Source organism: Halichoerus grypus, chromosome 13 (assembly GCF_964656455.1).
Source record: "Halichoerus grypus chromosome 13, mHalGry1.hap1.1, whole genome shotgun sequence".
Classification (NCBI taxonomy): domain Eukaryota; kingdom Metazoa; phylum Chordata; class Mammalia; order Carnivora; family Phocidae; genus Halichoerus; species Halichoerus grypus.
This window is the reverse complement of record NC_135724.1, coordinates 92,261,344-92,281,851: the sequence shown is the minus strand read 5'-3', so window position 1 is coordinate 92,281,851 and position 20,508 is coordinate 92,261,344. Positions and strand designations below refer to the sequence as shown.

General features: G+C 49.2%; 1 protein-coding gene across 1 annotated transcript in view; it reads right to left on the bottom strand.

The window, feature by feature from the left end:
- TMEM132C (transmembrane protein 132C) overlaps positions 1-20,305 on the bottom strand; it is a 312,335-nt gene extending 292,030 nt beyond the window's left edge. Inside the window, exon 1 of the mRNA XM_036107603.2 lies at positions 20,020-20,305. Coding sequence (XP_035963496.2) covers positions 20,020-20,104 — 85 coding nt within the window. The 5' untranslated portion in view covers positions 20,105-20,305. The remainder of the gene's footprint in view (positions 1-20,019) is intronic.
- Positions 20,306-20,508: the final 203 nt, after the last annotated feature.

Genomic DNA, 20,508 nt, shown 5'->3' with positions numbered 1-20,508 from the left:
TCATGGTTGTTCAGTGTGATCGGGTGGTTCTGGATAAGGGGAGACACTTGCAGGTCCCAGTCTCTGTTGGGAGCAGTGTGGGATGGGAGCCATGTGCCCTTTCTCCCCATCATCTTGCTGTTCCAGCAGACTCTCCTGGTGGGACACCTTTGGGCAGGTGTACTGAGAGATGCCGTGAAATGGATTCCATTCCTTTCACCTCTCCTCCAGACGCCTCCCAGCCCCATTCCGAGAGATGAACACCTAACCTTTCTACTGTTCAGCAAAACCCAAGATGGGTCACCATTTTATTTCATTCTGATTCCCCAGGAGACCCGATCATCTGATTCCCCTCTGGAAATAATTCTGTGCCAAATGCAACCTGAGCGAGGTCATTAATTATGAAAATTCACAATGCATAATTATAATAATTACTCTGATCACATAAACATTATACCACCATGAATAATTTAATAGGAATCATGCTTTTCAAGAGAACGGCAATTAAAATAAAACCCAGGGAGGTGACAGGGAGGACGCACAAGATACCCTCTCTGGTTTGTTCTGAGGGAGGCTGGACTGTCGCCAGAACGTTCCTTCCTTGTCGTCAGGAATTACCCCTGACCTTAGCAGGTAGAGGAACAAAGAAGAAAATGACGGGCCAGTTTACGAGTCGCTCTACTTCTGAAAGTGGAAGTCAGGAGCCCAAACAGGATGTTTCCCCCCTAACTAAAAGTTCCAGCTTCTGTCTTCAGCCACCAGCCAGAAGAAGAAATGAAGAATCCTGTTTTATCCTACAAATAGATGGGGACACTCAACCACCCCCCAGTGCCTGGAAATTCTGTCCAGAGCCAGCGCTAGAGAGAAATGCCCGTACTCTGCACCCCTGCCCCCAGCCATGGGTGGTATGTCCAAGTAAGCAAAAGTTCAAGGAGAAGGGAGTGATATTTTGTCTTAAAGGCGAGACATGAAACCCCCACCCTACCGTGTGACTTCTCTTATCACCCAAAGTTTGTTTTTCATTCCTTACTAAGTTTGTAAGCAAGCCACAATTTCTATAGGATATATCATCCCAAGGTTAGAGAAGTCAGTCTTTTGGAATGGCTGGAAGAGAGAGTTACACTGCAGGGAGGTGCCTGGCAGAGAGGCGGGTGGGACCCGGACTTTAAGAGGGATGCTCTAGGTTCTCGGAGAATTCCTGAGACACCACATGGTCAGATTTACACAATTCCTTACCATTCACAGAGAGCTGACCTGTGGTCTTGCTCGTTAGCTCTTAAACATTTTTTTAATCAAGCCCTATTGTCAGAAATGCATTTTACAACGCAAGCCAGCGTGCACACACATACACACACCCACTCAGAATACCGCAACCTGCCATGTGAAATGCACTCTGTGAGTTTCTATTCTATTCCATTTATTAAAAAGGATCCATTATATGGATCTCACTGCATTCTTACGTAAGTATTTGTTCAACAGGTATTTATGAAGCACCTACTGTGTGCCCAGCTCTGCTCCACGTGCCCAGGTTTCACAAGAGACAAAATCCTTGCTCTTGGGAACTTCCCTCCCAGCGCAGTGAGTCAGGAAAACATCAATGGCTCTACTTCCCATGGCAGCTCTATATGGGAGGTGGGCAGGGATCACGAGCCTCCCTTAGACGGACACAAACACAGGCTCAGAGTGGGGCTGGGGGAGAATCTGATGGAGGCCGGCCTGTGCCCAAGGGTCTCCATCTAAGTAGATTTCTTTGCACCTTTTTTGGTCAGGAGTCTTCTGACTGCAAGAAGCAGAATGCATAAAGGGGAAAAAAGCCTATTTTGTCAGGATCCAGTCAGAAGAACAGAAACCGTTGGGAGTCATCTTGACACTGGGGCTTAATCGCAGGGACCTGATGACATGGGGACGCAAGAGCTAAGAAGCCGAAGGCGGACAGCGAGCCCCCCAGACACCAGCCGCTGTACGGGCCACCACCCAGCCGAGAGGTGGAGGGACAGTGCGGGGAGACGGTGCTTCCTGAGGCCAGGGCCAACCGTGGGGAACAGAATGGGACCCTGAGGGTAAGGGCAGCCTGGTGGCAGCAGAGCCTCAGGGAAGAGCCCGCCCCAGCCAGAAGCAGTACACGGAGCAAAGCAAAGGAGGGGAGGCCCCTGTGGTTCAATGTCCCCACAGTCCTTTGTCCGGCCCTCGGAGTGCACTCAGGCATCTGGGAACCAGGGGCAAGGGAACCCGGGGGTGCAGCCCCCAGGGCCCAGCAGTGAGCACAGCGGGCCAGTGACGGACCTCCGTGCAGTCCCCCACGCCAAGTGCTCAGTGGAAGGATGGCAGGACCACACCGAGGTAGAGCACCAGGCAAGGGCTGGGGAGACAGGAAGCCAACCAGGGCCTCCAACCCCTCTAGACCCTCTTCCCCTTCCCCTGTCTCTGCATCACTGACATCCCACCTTCTGCTCCCCCACACTCCCGGGGCACCTGCCCGCCCAGAGGCAGAGCCATCTGGCAACTCAGGGAGAAGGTTCTGGTTGTCACATTTGGGAGATGGGTGCTCCTGGCAACAAGTGGGTGGAGGCGGAAACCCTAAAGGACAGGGTTCAAGTTCCCAGACCCCAGGAGCAGGGCTGGCTTCACGAGCTTCCTGAGCGCTGGACAGCTGCGGCTTTTCCTGCACCTCGGGTCCACCTGTCCTTGGCTGTGCTCATGGGGAATTCGAGGCTCTCCCCAGGAATTTCCCTGGAGGTGTCCCAATTCCCTCCTAGTCCTCCCTTTCCTCCCAGGTGAGCTGGTTGCAGTGCTCAACCTCACCAGGAGGGCGGCACGCTCACCTCAGAGCGCCCAGGTAAGCTGGACTCCTGTGTGGCATGATGGGAGCTTCCCTTCAAGACAGGGATTCCCAGCTGGGGGTGGAGTGTGTGTGTATCAGGATCCTGGGGCTCTACTTAGCATTCAACATGCTATTCAATATTTCCTATTAGTAAATTGAAAAATGACACAGGTTTTATGTTAGATGAACTGCAGAAGGCAGAGTTCCACTATCTGTCACTCTTTTGGCTTCCAGAAGACAGAGCAGGGTGCTTAAGGAATAGTCCACCCCTCTGGGAGAAGGAGCAGAGAAACATCTCCAGATATTTATAATTATTTGAAAAGAGCGTGCTTAAGGCTGGGAAATGCTGCCTCAGATAATGGTTTATTGACTAGAGCCTGGGGATGTCCTGGTCTGGAACAATCCAACACCCAGCGAAGGAGGCAGAAGCTCTGATAACAATTCGATGCAGGGGACCATTGGGTAGGAGGACTCATCACTCGTGATTCGCAGGGTCCTGTTATCACAGGCTCCGCTGTGCTTCCAGAACCACAAAGAACCTTCCCTTCTTTGTCTTTAGATTCGCTCTTTCAGGATTTGGGGAAGTCGCTCGTCCACTTTTTCCAGAAGCCCTGGTTCCCAGTTCTGTGACAGAGGACGCAATCAGGACACTCAGCCACGGAGAAGAAAGAGGCGCCCATCAGCTCCGCCTGTCGCCATCTGCCGCCACACCTCAGGCCGGTGTTTGTCCACACGTGGGGTGGAAGACGATTTGGGGCAAGACGCAGAAGGGCTTTTAAGCATGTTATCAGATATGTATTTATTTTAATATTTTGGGGAGAGAAATGCAATTCGCATGTAAAACAGTGATTTTCATGGCAAGTCTTGCTTTGGGCAAAGCTTAAAGAAAAGATTTGAAATAGGGAAAAGCTGTTTTTAAGTCAATGGAAATGCAGATGAGACTAATATATGGCAAAAATTATTGAGAGTCACATAGGACAGATTGCAAATTAGGAAGTACTAATTTAAAAGTCATGTGTCATCTTCTGTTTCTGAAGATGGGGACTTAAATACACCTCTTGGGCATACTTTCAGAAAATCCTCCAAAATGAGTTCTGTAGGTGTGTGTGGGTCCAGGGGCGGGGGGTAGACTGCACCCCTACAAACCACATACCCCATGTTCTTGGAGACACTGTGAAGTCTCCACGAACCTGATAAAGATGAAATGTTCAGTGTATCATCGGCTCATGTAAATGGGTGTACTAACAGGACTAAGCCCCAAGGAGAGAGACTCTTCTTCTTCTTCTTTTTTTTTTTAACAACTAAATATGGATTTAGAGTCCCTGGTGCCTAAAATCTAATGCCTAGACCTGAGGGTGTGCGTGCCCAGGTGTGTATAAGCACTTTCTCCAGGAGTGTGAAAGCCCAGAAGAGCTGGTTACGCCGGGGGCAGGAAGAAGCAAGAAGATGTGATTTTCCCTTCGACTGTCACCGAAGTGACAGCTTACATAACAGAGGACGCTCCAGGACAGTGGATGTGCTGGGCTTCAGGGAGTGAGTGGGGTTCGACCCACGGGTGATTCGGAACGACTGCCTCCAGAGAGGTCCCCTGCTGTCCCCTCGCTCTTTAGAACCTCCAGTTAAAAGTCACACACTGGTGTCCGTTGTGCTGGGGGATGTCCAGCTGGGGGGAAGCAGGCTTGTGGGGACTTCTGCCACGTGAACAGGAAGAGTGGGCCCTGCAGGGATCCCAGGACATGGGCGACACTAAGCTTACACCAAATACAATTATCCAAACTCAAACTTCATGTCCAGAAGGGCCAGATCAATCCAAACTGAATACAGCTACTCTGTCACAATCAATATCGACCAAACTGAGGGACATTCCGCCAAAAAGCTGGTCTATAATCATCAGGGTTATACAAGACGGAGCGGCCCCAGTGTTTCTGATTCTAAAGACTTAAAGGAATTTCACAACCAAACACTGTGCAGTTCTGGATGCGATTCAGAACCAGGAAAAACTTTATTTTGCTGCAAATGATATCAATGGGACAATCGGCAACATTTTATGAAGTCTCACTAGGTAGCACTACTCTAAGAGTGTTGTATTGTTGATTTTGATCACTATCGTGGGGTATGTAGGAGAATGGCTTGTTTTAAGGAAACACACTGACGGGGGTTGGTATTTGCAACTTATTTATAATTAGTTCAGAAAAATATATGTGTGTGTATAAATAAAAGAGAGAGAGACACAGAGAAGGAGACAAAAACAGAGCAAGAATGCTTCAAGCATACATAGTGAACTCTTAATTTGGGGGAATCTAGGTGAAAAGTATATGGGATTCTTTGCACTGTTTTTTGCGGCTTGTCTTAAAGTCTAAAATTCTTTCCAAGTGAAAGGTTTAAAAAACATTATGATGCAAGACATCCTTGAGGCACAGCGGCATTATTCAAACGAGGGTTTCTCAATCAGGAGACATTTGGCAATGTCTGCAGGCATTTTTGGTTGTCCTAACTGGGGGAGGGGTGTGGTGCCCTGATTTAAATACTACAGAAGCAGCGAGCTTCTTCACGACATTCTCCTTCTGTGCCTCTCTCTCCATTGCTGTCTCTTGTCCAGCATCTCGGCTCATTCCATCCCACCTCTACCAAGTCCAGAGGATCCTGTTCCAGTGGACCCTGCTTTGGTCTGCCTACCATCCATTCTCCCCCTTCTTCCAGGACCAACAGCCCCTCTCCTGGGAAGCAGTCTTCTCCTGACCCCAACCACGCGGACTGGATAGAACTTCAATATTTGCGTGGATCTTGCTGCTGTGCTCACGTGTCTACGCCCAAATCGGACCAGTGCTGGTATCTCGCCTTTCCTACCAAAGCTGAGCAATCAGAAGCAGGGGGGAAGAATTGGCTGTCCTGAGACCGTCATCCAGACTGTTTGTCCCACAAAGCATTTACTATATTTTGGATTTGTTGCTACAACTTGAAAGCAGGGCCATTTCACATTCTTAAAAGTCCTGATTTCTTGTTTTATTTGCATCATTAAGACCTCAATGCCCCCAGTCATTGGGGTAATAACTGTACCCATCTCCTGGGGTCTTTGTGAAGAATAAGTTAATATATATAAATGTGGGTATCTGTCACAAAGAAGAATGCCCTTTGGGAATATTGCATACTTGTTTGAAGGGGAAAATGGTATTTGGATACACAAAAAACACTTTTTCTCAGGTACTACATCTGCAAAACTGTTTAAATTGACTTCATTTAGAATCTCCCACACCTGGTACATCTTGGTAATCACTGATGGGTACAAGGGGACATTAAAGTGGCATCACACACTCTTTCCTTCATCCCGTGGACAAGGAGTTTCTGAAACAAGACAGCTGGTCAGTGTGGTGTGGCCCACGGCCATCTCTGGTCGGAGTGCTCATTCACCCCGAAAAGGACACCTCGACATACAGAAGTCGCAGCCTATTCCTTTGATTTGAGATGTATAGACATGGTCTAAGAATACAATATAGTGCAATTCGTGCAAATAAGAATACAAACACTCCCCCTTTTCAGAGTAGCTCAGCGCAACACTACCAGGAGGGGGCTAGCATGGTAGGCGGTGGACACGGTGGCCCCCGGCCAGGTATCAGAGGTGGGGTGGCTGGAAGATCAGCTACCTGGGATGGAAAGCTCAGGAACCCCAGACTTGGTGGGGCAAGGAGGGCAGCCAGCAAGAGGTGCTGGAACCTGAGGGGACTGAGAAGGGGGCCTGCAGGGGAACGGTACGGAGATGGGGAAAGGGAGTGACAGACGGAGGAGAAATCTGGAATAAGTTCTGTGATTCTGAATTAGATTTCGAGCTATCAGTGTGAACTCAAGAGAGAGCAGAGGTGGTGATGTGCAGACAACATTTCCTGGCTCTGTCCACTGAGAGGACAGCAATGAGCACATCGAGAGCCTAGATTTTGGTTTCTAAATACCACACCCTACTAAAAGGAACTCAGCTTGATTCTGGGCCCAGGGCAGGGAAACTACAAGGTGTGCCTGGAAAGTCTTATACACAGAAAGGAAGGAAGAGCTTAAAGGACAGTGAGGACATGTCAGAGGACACAGAATATGGTAAGACAGCTCCAACTGGCCAAATGGAAGATATTCTGAGCATCAAAATAGTGATAGTAATGAAATAGAAGCCATAGACAAAAGAAATGCAGGAGCCCATTCTGTTAATAAATTCATAAATGAAATACTGGAATTGTAAGAAGGAACAGGATATTTACATTGTCTCTAAATGTCTTCCTACGAAATATTTATTAATTTCTGAACAAGAGTGACTTCGCAGTAGAGAAGCCTGGCCCATGCTGCCTTAATGAAGTGATCAAAGTGACCATCATTCACACCGTGACAAATTTAAATCATGCGCCACCTGACAAAATGCAACAAGAACAGAACATCCCTTCTGAGACATGCCTGCCAAAGGTGCATAATCAGAATCTAATCATGAAGAAACATCAGACAAGCCCAAATGGAAAGACAGCCACCGCATAAGTAGCCTGCAATCTTCAGAAGTGTCACGGTCATGAAATGCTAGGAAAGACTTGAGGGAAAAGAAAGAAGCGTGACATGAAAAGAGATTATCCAGACAGGGGAGACCGAGCTGGGGTCTAAAAACGGAGTGGTAGTAATGCAGCCATGTTAATTCCCTGATTTTGAGGTTGTGTTGCGGTTTTGCAAGAGAATGTCTTTGTTGGTCAGAAAACACACACCAGACATTCAGGGGTGATAAGCCTCTACTTTGTCACTCAGAAATAAGCTCAGCAAGCAAACGTTCTAGGCACTTGTCCTTGAAGCTTTTCTAGATGTCTGAGCTTGTTTAAACACGAAAGCAAGAAACCTCCACCTATTCTGCACCATGTGTCTTATTTGTGTATGTGTCCATCTCAGGAGGAAGGAGGACCGGACTCAGGAGGCTGGCGTGCTCATGGGGAGAGTGAAAAGATGGTGCTGGGTGCCCAACGATGAGACACAGTGGGAGGCGGTCTCCATCTGAGGGGGCAAGAGGAGACAGGAGTATTACTGAACCCAGTGGGAGCGGGGGTCTTAGGCAGGGGCCCCCCAACAGGAGTTCCAGTCATGGGGGGCAGAGCTGCAGGGAGCAGGTGGGGCATAAATACTGCAGCCTCTGTCTTCTCCTGCTCTTCAGCTCCTCCCAGGGCCCCGCTGGCCAACCCCAGACAGACTCCAGCAGACACAGGAACTACCCTCTGCAGGGGTCAGCCTCCCAGGGCCCAGAGTGGGATGGAGAGAAAAGACATTACATCTGGAATATGGGCAAATATACAATAACCCACTGGCCCCTTTACAATCACTCTGAGCCCCAATGCACAGATCCAGAAACGGAGGCTTTGCAGGATCAAGCAGCATGCCCACGTCTACACAACGGAGCAGGGGTTTCCCTCAGGCTGATACGCACACCAAGCCTTATTCTTGCCTCCCAAATAGGACCCAGCAGGTGAGGCCAAGGCCGAGGCCCTCACTTGCTGAAACAAGCTCTTTCTGGATCCTGCTTTTGTCTTGCCAAACACCTTTTGCATCTGATTTTGCCTGATGGTGGAGAGTGCTGGCTTGACAGGCGAGTGATAAACGATGTTTGCTCATCCTCAGTTCGGGCAAGTCTGACACAAACTCAATTAGTCAAACACATCTTCATGCTGCCTCCTGTTCATCCATACTGACGCAGGTAGATTTCTGAGCAGCAAAGAGATACAACTTGTTTGCGTGCCTTCTCTCCGTCTCCTCTCCCTGTGTTGTTCATACTCTTGAATTTGGAAATATAGGAATATTGATTTTTGTTTTGTCCCCAATCACTCACCTTCTTCCTGGTGGGACCACCCAAATTTTCCTCTGCACCCCACTTTGAGCCCTCAAAAACTCCTCCCCCAGGTCCTAGAACCAAACCAGAGCCAATGAGACACAGTATGGCTTTTCCTGGGTGCCTCATCTCAGCAGGGGGAGAGCAAGGAACTGCCGAGAGCCACCACATAGAACCTAAAAATGAAGCCCACACCATAACAGGCAAAGAGAAGAAATCAAACAAACAAACAAAAACCAAAAACTGATGTCATATTTGAACACCTGGATCAAGCCATATCTGATGACTAATTTTAGTATAATTTCATCATCCCCCAAAAGATATCTTGTATCCATGTGCAATCACTTGCCATTATTTCAGTAATCCACTCAGTTGTTCAGAGAAAGTCCTAATCAAGGATGTTTTTCACTGTTTATAGTGAAATTCTGGTCTCTGTTTTAAGTTGATTCCTTTCATGTGGCCATCTCTGGGAAGCATTATCTGTAAAGGAGCCCCTCTCGGATCTCACCAGAAAGGAAGAGGCAGAGACGTGCAGAAAAGGAGGCCACATAGAAAGAAAGTTGGTGACTGGGAAATGTCACCTCTGGCCAGCACATCTGAGCATCATACTCCTGCATGAACTTTCTCACCTCGAATCCGACAGGGACACTTCTCTGGAGTGACTGATGGAGAGAAGGAATAATGGCGGGTTCTGTGCTCAGGTAGAGACCCTTGATAAAATGGTGGCCATCTAGAGATGTCCAACACATAAAAACACACCTCCCCATTTTTCTGTCCTTTACCAAGATCTAAGAGATTCCCTCAGTGCGAAAGACAGACACTACGGGAAGCCAAGACAGAATTAAGTTGTTCATCCACCGAGCGGTAAGGGCCTCCTATGTGCCAGACTGGGGCCACTAAGCAAACAGATGTATACAACAGTGAATGAGACAGAAAACACTTTCTGTTCTCACACAGCTTAAATTCTACGGGAGAGGAAGATGGATAAGCAAGTAAGTCCAATCTGTGGATTAGCAGATGGTGATAAGTCAAAGAAAAACAACAAAATAGGGAAGGGGCACCGGAAGTGCCATAATGGGGAAGAGCAAATGGCACACAGGGGGACTTCTCTATGAGAAAAAGACCTGTGATCAGAGACCTGACGTGGTCTCACAGTGTCTCAGTGGATAACTGCATGTTAACCCACAGCAGTCATGTGCAAAGGCCCTGAGGTCGTAGCCTATCTGGGGGTGGTGAGCACCAGCAAGGAGGCCAATGGGACTGAAACACAGTGTGTATGTGAGGGCATGGGGGTTGAGATAAGGCCAGAAGGGTACCTCTGAATGTGACAGGAGCCTCTGCAGGATTCTGAACAGAGGACACTGTGATCTCACTGCCTATCAAGGAGAGTCTGAAGGGGGCCTCCCCAAGATGCAGCTATTCTGTACTGAGGATGGTGGACATTTTGGTCTTCCTTTAGAGTTATTAAAGTGAAGTTGTCTCTACAGGACTAGCAGTGATTGAATAAGGAAGTGACAGGACCAAATCATTAGCACTGTGTGTGCTTGGAGAACAGGAAGTTAAGACATCTGAGAGCAAAAAAAAAAATCCCCCTGACCAAGAAATCCCAGACGCCTGAGGACTGGTAAGAAGCTGATGTCGGCAGACTTCCTGCCTGTGAATGAGAAAGTGAGCCCCCAGAACCAACAGGCCACCTCTCCGCCAAAGCCACCGCTGGAGGACCCACGGCACGGGATGGCGGGGGGTGGGTGTCCAAGGCCAGGGAGACGGTTGACCGGGAGCAGGGAATGACAGACTCTGGCAAGAAAATGGCATTTTGTTATCAGGACATCCGTGCCATAGATGAAAACGCTGAGTTTCAAGGCAAAATGCAAAGAGTCTGCTCTCAGAGTCAAGTCATTGCTTACAATTAAAAAGGGGAAAAGTAAAGAAAATGGTCACCCGGGGCTGTGTACTGACCCAAAAGGTTTACAAGAATTGAAGAAAAGAGCTCAATGCTGCTTAGGAAGCAGGAAAGAGGAAACAGAGCTGGAGCAGAACAAATTGCCCCAAAATGGAGACTTCTCCCAGGATTTATTTTTCTTCTCATAAATGAGGATGCCAGAGCAAGAAGCCTCAGGGCCCCCTCCACGGCTGACGTGGTAGTCTGGCAGGCTGCACGAACCCAGCCCGGAGCCCCTCACAGCCCCGGGTGGGCACCTCGCGGGGAGGAGAAGGGCCCCTAGTGTGCGAGGAGGGCCACCCTGCCCTTAGCTGTGTGTGCCTACAGCCAGACGAACACGGTGACTGCCCGGGGGTCGGCTACCGCTCCAACTCCGATTACACCTGGGACAGGCAGCCCGTGCAACTGACCTTCGGCTTTCTTTGTGTCATTCATTTGGTTGGCTGGACAGACTCTTGCCTACCCGGTGTCTGTTCCCCTGTGTCTGATGCCGCCTGAATTGTCTCTGGGCCGCCAGGCCCTCTGAACTCTCTGTCCTCGTCACTGGGGTAGAGATGACCTCAGACCCCTGAGACCAGCATGTCCCAGGCCTGATCAATCCTCAGCTCCATTCTTTCTGGTCACAAGCGATGGGCTCGCGGTTGAGCCAGGGACCCCAGTGAGCGATGTGAGATACACTCCACCAACTCTACAATCATTAGGGAAGTCACTTTCTTTTTGCTGGGTGTGCTGTGTGAACAGAAGGTAAAGCTGGGGCCTCCAGTGACAACGATGACAGCCCAAAAATACAGCCAACACAGAGGGCACAGGCGAGACGAGACAGGGAGAAGCAACATCTAGTGGCAGTGACTGACGCCTGGATCCAGCAGTGTCTGAAGCCCACCCAGGCTTTTCAGTTACCTGAGTAACTACATTTATTCTACCCACCTTTTTCTTTTTTTTTTTTTAATTGTGTGGCTTTGATACCATTTGCTTAAGCTGGGTTTTTCACCATTTCAACTAAAGGAGTCACTGACTACTAAAGTGAGTGATTCGATGCATATTCAAAGACCACTTCTCTCAGGCAAGTGGGGAAAACTTGCCCCTGGACTTCAGACACAACCCCATTGTTTCCAATGGAGACAAAAACCTGCTCCCTGTGTCATATCCTGTTTATGGTGTGAGGTTTGGGGGCGGGAGTGGCTTCAAATCATCACTAAACTGGAACTCCAAGGTAAGAGCAGAATCAGCCTTCAGTTCTGTGTGGGTGGTGGGGGTGGGGGGTTACTGCTTTTAAAGTTCCTTTGTTTATTTTGAGAATAAGAGAATCTTTTATTGCCTCAAAGAGCTGCTAATGGACCACCATAAGCCAAAGCGGGTAGAGTTAGATCCACATGTCTATGCATCTGAGTCCACAGAGACTCACAGATGCCTACGCATCTGAGTCCACAGAGACGGCAAGGAAACATGGAGGAAAGCAGACATTATAATTAAGGGGCCAGAGGGGTGCCCTGAACAAGACAGATGAAAAGTCAGTGGCAGAGGGGCGCCTGGGTGGCTCAGTCATTAAGCGTCTGCCTTCGGCTCAGGTCATGGTCCCAGGATCCTGGGATTGAGCCCCGCATTGGGCTCCCTGCTCCTCCCTCTCCCGCTCCCCCTGCTTGTGTTCCCTCTCTCGCTATGTCTCTCTCTCTGTGTCAAATAAATAAAATCTTAAAAAAAAAAAAAAAAGAAAAGTCAGTGGCAGAGTTGGGTGAAAAAAGTAACCTAGGAAAGACGGGACAGCTGCTCTGGATGGTCCAGATGGCTCTGTGATCCCGGGGAAGGGCTGCCTCCCAAGTATTATGAAACTAAGCCAGGAGGAGTTAGGTCTAAGCTGCGTTTAAGCACGAAGTACATCAAGGGATCTCTCAAAATACAAACAACCACCGGCTCTCTGTTTAGGTTGATAATAAATGATGCCCTCACACTTGACCAGATTTTCCTATTCCCTGATATTGTCAAGTCCAACGTGGTTCTTCTTCTTTCTTTTACGTGATGCCCAGTTATTTAAAAAGTATCCATGTGTAGTTTCTATTGGGTCATATTATGTGATTCTTCTTCTCCATGGCTTTGATAAGTAGGCATATAAGAATAGCTATGAGTTATTGAACTTTTTCTATGTGCCTAATCTTACCATGTGTAATAGGCAGAATGGTGGCCACTAAGAGATATGTCCACTTAGAACCCGTGAACGTGACCTGATTTGGAAAATGGGTCTTTTCAGGTGTAAGTCAGTCAAAGATCTCAGGACAACATCATCCTGGGTTGGGGGGGGTGGGGGCCCAAATCAGTGACAGGTGTCCTTCTAAGGCAGAGGGAAAGGGCAGACAGAGAAAGCTATGTGAGGCTGGAGGCAGAGACTAGAGACATACACCTGCCGCCAGGGAGCGCCAGGAGTTAAGGGAGTTGAAAGAACAAAGAAGGAGCCTCCCCCAGAGTCTTCAGAGAAGGCACCGCCCTGCTTACATTTGAGTTCTGACTTCTGGCTCCAGAACTGAGAGAGAATAAGTTTCTGTTGTATCGAGCTGCCCAGTCTGTGGTCATTCATGACAGCAGCCTCAAGACACTAACCCCCAATGCTAAGGGTCTCCTGCCCAGCTCTTCAAGCAACATTCTCAATAATCCTATGAAGTGGGTATTATTATCTCCACTTAATAAAACTGAGGCTGGATGGACAGTTGTTGATTTTGCACCCAGCACCATCCCACCATCTTTTGTAACAGCTCTTCAGTTTTTCTCTGGAGGAAATGCCCTTTTGCCTTGAATACAAAATGGTAGAAATGCCCATCAGACTGCCTTAACCTTTTCTAGACAGAGATGGGCCTAGGCAACCTGTTCTCATTCCTGGATACACCGTAGAATCACCAGAAGAGCTCCTAAACGATAAAAATGATCAACCTTGCCTCTCTGCCCACTTCTTGTCATACACTAGCAAAGATCGGATTCAATCAGCTTGGGGTGGGGCCTGGGGGGTTGGCATTTTTAAAAGCTTCCCACGTGATTCTAAGGTTCAGCCAGGGTTCTGGGCTTCTTTCTCCCTAGAATCTAAAACATGAGCATAGAGATAAAAACTAATAAAATGGCTGGAGCACCCTGAATCAAGGCATCAATTATAACAACAGGTACTCTTGAACAGGCACATTCTGACCCCTAGGAAGCCTGGTCTTTTACCTTCAGGATCATGAGCTCCAGATCCCTACTTCTCAGGTGGCCCTGATATGTTTCCGCTGCTAACAGAGGCTTCTGACCAACGCATCTAGGGAATGGCAGAAGGAAGGCTCAAATTTAAGCTTCTGCTTCTATGATGCTAAGCCTCCCTAACTAATCCAGAAGTGATAGCTCTGCATGTTGCTGACAAAGTGAAGGGTGCTGAGGGAGAAAGAAAAGGCATTTTACGTTAAGAAAACATGGTCTTCTATATGGAGCCTTTGAACTGCCTCAGCATCCCAGACATTGGCAAGTGTGAGCCTAGCACTCCTCTCATACCACTTAATCAGTAAAAAAGAAATGTATACACTGCAGAAGACAAGGAATCAGTCACTCTGGGAGAGTATCTAGAACCATTGTCCTGTAAATTTTGCTAATTCAGACTTGGCTGGGTTGTATTTCACCTTTGTTCTCTCCTTAAAGGCAGTTAACTTCTAAATCCCTAAGGTGTTTAAACACTTTTGTTCAGCTCAGCACACAGGCAAGAGAGAGAACAAAGTCCTGCAGAGAAAACTATTTCAAGGGTATCAGAAGTACCCACCAGGAAACCAAGGCAAGCCAATGAAACATAATTCTTATCCTTCCTCGAAGTATATACAAAAAATTTATAATTAAAAATTCTCTTAGCCATATCTAGGGTGTAAGATACATACACCTGAGAAGGATTATACACAGAGGGGGAAAGTATTAGAGATACACGGTTTTAAGTTTCTTACACAACAAATAAAGCAGCATAACATATTTTGAATGTAGGCTTTGATTAATTAAAGATGTATATTGTAAACCTGAGAGCGATGACTAATACTTAAAGAGGTCTAAATAGTGAGCGAATATGGAGACAGGATTCATAAAACATATATCCAATATAAAAACATGCAGAAGAAGAAGAAAAAAGGTAAAGAGCAGGTGTAATATAACAAAAACAAAGAGCAAGGTGGTAGATTTCCACATAAACATATCAATAATTACATTAAATATAAATGGTCTAAACATAATGATTAAAAGACAGAGACTATCAGATTGAATAAACAGGCAAAACCCAACTATACGCAGTCTTCAAACAATACATGAAGGAAAAGCTGACAAAACTTATATGAAAAACTGACCAAGGCAAAACTTAGTTGGAGATCTCAACATTCCTCTGGGTAACTGACAGAAGGAAAAAATAAAAAATCAGCAGGAATATGAACTAGCCGAACAACACTGTAAACATTTGAAGAATCCTTGTGACCTTGGGCTCGGCAAATACTTCTTCCATGTGACACAACATTACTTAGAGAAAAATTAATACATCAAGCTTCATTAAAATTAAACACCTTTGCTCTTCCAAAGACACAGACTGGGAGAAAATCTCTGGTAAACATATATCTGATAAAGGACTCACATCCATAATATATAAAGTAACCTCAAAGATCAATAATGGGAAAATAACAACCAATTAAAAAAATAGGCAGAGATTTGAAAAAGACATTTTACCGAAGAAGACAGAGATGGCAAATAAGCACAAAAAAGAATGTTCAACATCATTAGTCATACGGGTGAAAACTAAAACCTCACAGAAATACCACTGCCCACCTATCAAAACTGTTAAAATTAAAGAAAAAAAATAGTCACCAGTAAGCAGTGCTGGAGATAAAAATCAACTGGAACTCTTATACCTTGCTGGTGGGAACGCAAAATGTTACTATGCACGGAAAGAGTTTGCAGTCTGATAAAGTTAAGCATACGGTTACCATACCACCTAGCAATCCCAGCTCTAGGCATTTACCCAAAGGAATTAAAAAACTGTGTCCACATGAAAACGTGTTTGTGAATATTTATAGTGACATTTCTCCTAATTACCAAAAGCTAGAAGTAATCCAAATGTCCCTCATCCAGGAAACGAATGAACAAGTGTGACACAGTCATTTGATGGAATATCGTGCATCATAAAAAGGAACAATCCGCTGTATTGCATATAGGTGAATATTTATTAAATGCATTGTGCTAAGTGAAAGGGAGCAGATTCAAAAGCTGCAGGCCACAGGATCCCATTTTTATGGAATTATGAAAAAGGCAAAATGACAAGGACAGAAAAGTGATCAGTGGTTGCCAGAGGCTGTGGGGAGGCTACCTACAGGCACAGAAGAATTCTGGGGAGTGATGGAAATGTTCTCCACCTTAACTGTGGTGCTGTTTGCATGACTACATGCATTTGTCAAAACGCACAACCGTACTCAAAAGGGTGAATTTTACTGTATGCAAATTATATCTTAATAAATCTGACTTTAAAAACAAAGTAGATTGCTGTAAAAAAAATTCTATCAATCAGACTCCCCATCTATTCCATTAATTCAGTAATACTCCCTTTCACTCCAATTAATATACCAAAGACTCATTTTTATTAACCTTGCGTCTCATGACTATGGATGTATGAAATATCTAATACATGCAGAGGCTTTGTTTTAACCTCTGCTCATGGAGGTGCTAACTACTAATATAATTGAGACTTCTGAGTTCTCTGCCTGACGCTAGCCACTCTTGTCATTAAGCTAACAGTGAACAGTCGGATGAAGGAAGAAGAGCCAGAGGCCCAAGTGGCTGGAGGGGGGGGCAGCAAAGAGGGAAAGGCAGGTGAATAAACACCCACCCCCAGGAGGGACTCCCACATTCAGTTTTGGCGCTGTGTAGTCATAGGAAAAAATGCACCCAAGGTTGACAGAGCACCCACACTCTTAAGGGAAGTTGGAAATCCTGCTTTATATGTGAATTCTCCCCATTTGGGGGAGCCTATTCACTTAAAAAAACACCAAACCGTATGGACAAAACAGTGCTTGTCTGTGACTGCAGGTTATGAAGTTTGCAAGCACAAGTGAAGAGCTGTGGGTATAGAGGAAAGAATTAAGACAAGCCCAGAGTCTGGTGGTTGAACAGAATGGCCTCCAAGAAGCTGAAATCACTTCTAAGAAGCTTCAATGCCGCAGAGAGTTTTCACTTGAGGGACAGGAAGGGACGTGAGGCGCACGGTGTCTACCAAGTGTGTGTGTGTGTGTGTGTGATCTAAGTGTAGGAAGGAACACATTCTCTGGTGTCAGCGTGCACCCTGCACCACCTCTCCACCCGGACTACCTTCTCCTACTCATGAAACCTGCCATCGGCCCCAAATCCTTTATCAAAAACTCAACATCCCCAAAGATTTGCTTGTTTGTTCTTAATTCGCTTGGTGGCCAATGCTGATCTCAGGTAAAGTGAGGCTGTTTGGGGTCTTAACCTCCTTTATGTGCTTATACGGTTCGTGCAGAATGACCAATGTGCTCAATGACAGGGTGTGACCACACCCAGCTTAGGGGTGTGACACAATAGATGGATATGACCCTATGCCTCTAGCCAGCTAGCTCTTCAAAGATCTCCGTAATTCTGAATCTTGAAGCATATCTGGCCCCAATGACTTCAGAATAGGTTGTGGTCCCGTGTGACCTTCCCAGGGGTCCCATATGTGACCACCAACCGTTAGTACACGCTGACAGCCTCGCAGCCCACCCAGGCCCTCGCACCGCTCCATACGGCGTCAATAGCTCAACCTCTAACCGAAGGGCACCTCACCTCACCTACCCAAGTCTTAAATCTTAGGTCTTAAATCTTACATCTTTCAATGCCCTGGCTATTTATAGAACCTCCCAGGAACAATGACTCCACTCCAAGCCCTGAAGAATTGCAAAACCTTAAATCCAACAGTTGAGAATAAACATACAATTGATACTAAAAATTGATCAGTGGTTTTGAGGATTCTAGAAATCAGCACTTAAATCCTTGGGCAGGAAGAGTCAGAGATGGCTTTTTTTTTTTTTAAAGACAGCACAAATTTAAATGAGGGTCAGGAAACTTTCCTCTCTATAAGAAATCTCACAGCGCACACATTTTCTTGGAGGAATCAGAGGAGAAATGCAGTGCTGGTTTTGGTCATGGGAAACAATGAAAAATATTTGGCAGAGGATGAGTTGGGGACCACAGGCCCCCAAACCACGTGCTGAAAATTGTCAGGCCAAAGCAAGGAGAGGAAACTCAAGGTTGCACTAAGCCAGGGAGGGGTGGCTTTGGGGTAAGGGTGGGACATCTCCATCCCTACAATCTTCATCACCCCCAACCTTTGCTGTGTAAATAGCATCTTTAAAACAAAATTCCCAGTTCCACTTTCCAACCAAATTGCTGCCCCTAGCCTCTTCTACATGGACATTTGTAATGGCTACTCTTCTAAATTACAGCTAAAATCCTCTAGACAGGAAAAAAAAAAAGAGAGAGAGAGAGAGACGGAGAGTAATTTAATTAAGAGAAGCCCATAACTTACTCTAAAAGGGACATTCAACATTCAGAGTTCTCACCTGATTAAATCCTCCCCAGGTGGGGAGAAAACTTGATCAGGGACTCTCACCCCTTGCTCGCTTTAAAATGACACCACCTTGGGCGCCTGGGTGGCTCAGATGGTTAAGCGTCTGCCTTCGGCTCAGGTCCTGATCCCAGGGTCCTGGGATCGAGTCCCGCATCAGGCTCCTTGCTCCTTGGGAGCCTGCTTCTCCCTCTGCCTCTCTCTCTGTGTCTCTCATGAATAAATAAATAAAATCTTTAAAAAAAATAAAAAAAATAAAATGACACCACCTTCCTCTACAAAGCCCTTTCCATCCAGAAGTCGCTGGGAAGTATTTGGGGGAAGAGATATATATACACATTTTTAATGGCCACTTCACATTTTGGGAAACTGAGTCTTACAAATGATAGAACGCCGAGCTAACAGTAGAATTAAAGCATCAGATGCTGCATGTTTGTTCTTTCAGTTCAGCTCTAAACCAAAGTGTCCCCATCTCTTCAAGCGCGCGCGCGCGCGCACACACACACTCTCTCTCGCACTCTCTCTCTCTCTCTCTCTCTCTCTCTCTCTCTCGGGTCTACCTGGAGCTCTCCGGAGAAAGAACACTATTTCAAACAGCGATTTTTGTCCAGCTGGTGTGCCTGAGAACCTGCAGCCTCAAGGAAAGCCGATTTCTCTGGGATTTCGGGCGCTGCGTAAGGACTTTCAAAAAGCAAATGCCACTTTTTAACCTCCATCGGCAACTTGTCTCTCCCTACGCATTTGCAGCCCAGCCCGCAGAGCTTCGGGCGGGAGAGAGCCGGGCTTCTCCGCGGGCTGGACTTGGCTGGGCCCGAGCCGCGGCGCCGCGCAAAGGCGCAGGGACGCCTGTGTCCCCGCCGTCTCACCCAGGGGACCTGGGACCCCCGCCCCGCGCGGCGCGGGCGGCAGCCAAGCGTCTCTCTCCCTTTCCGCGCCCGGCCGGGCCGCCGGGACTCCGCACCGCCGTGTGCGCGCCGCCCGCCCCGCCTGCCCGCGGCCCCGGCGCCCGAGCCCCACCGAGCCCCGCCGGGAAGGGCGCTTCCGGGCCCGCGCCCCGCTCCCCGCGCCGCTCCCGCCCGCGGCCCCGGCGCACACACCCACGACCGCCACAGCAGTAGCAGCGGCGACCCTCCGTGAGCCCTCTGCGCGCCGGGCGTTCGCTCGCCGCAGCTTCGCCAGCCTAGGGCAGGGTCGTGGTCGTCCCCATTGCCGAGATGAGGAGACTGGGGCGCGCGGCCTCCCGGGACCGCACTGCCGGGAAGCCCAGGGCCCGGGCCGCCACGGCGCCCACCACCTTTCCGCACGCCCCCGGCACACCGGACCCCAGCCGGGCTCCGGCGGGGCCCCCGCGAGCTGCGCTGTGAGCGCACGTTCCGCCGGGAGCCACGGTCGCTTCTCGGGACCCCACGGCGGGGGCGCACACCCGGTCTGCCCTCCTGGATCTCCGGTCCCAGGCTGACTGACCCGGGGACTGGGGGCGCAGAGCTGGGAGGAAAGGGGGCAAAGAAGCCGGCTCCCCCAATCCACATGTGACTGCTGGGTTAGGTCCGCTCGGAACTCGGGCGTGGGGTACACAGTGTCCCCCTGCCACGCCCCCCCTCAGTCCTGGAAAGCACCCCGAAGCCGGAGGTATCCGACCAGCCGAATTTGCCGAGATCCCACGTACGCGGCGCCCAACTGGGTCCTCCCGGCTGGGAAAGGCCTCTCCGCGCCCGGCACAGGCGCTCCCGGCGGGACCAGCGCCCTCCCCCAGGTTCCCGCGACACCCCCGCCTTCCGGCTCCCCCCGCCCCGGCTTATCCCGACCGGGGAACTTCCCGAGCGCCGGCGAGACAGACGCCCGCCCTGCCTTACCTTTGCCCAGCAGCGCGCCCAGCACCAGGCTCAGCGCCCCGCACAGCGGCGCCACCGGCCCGGGGGCCGCGCCCTCGGAGCGCATCCTGCGTCCCGGCAGCTCAGGCCGCCCTCCGCCCGCCCGGGGCGCAGCGCCGGCCCGCGGTTCCCGCCGGCTGTCCCATGCCCCGGGGCTACCCCCGGCTGCGAGTCGGCCGGCCCGGCTGCGGATCCGGTGGTCTCGCCTGCCCCCGCCGTGGCGCCGCGGCGGCTCCGGATCCCGCGGCAGCGCGCGCTCTGGCCAGGACAACTTTTCTCCAGCCGCCGCCGCCGCAGCCGCCGCCCGCCCCGCCCACTCCAGGGCCCGCCCACCCCGGGCCCGCCCCCGGGCCCGCCCCCCCCGGGCCCGCCCCGGGCCGGAGCGGAGCTTGGAGTGCCGGGAGGCGCGCGGGTGCGGGATCCGTGGGGGCGGGAGAGGTTGGGAGCGGGGAGAGCGGGGTTCGCGGCTCG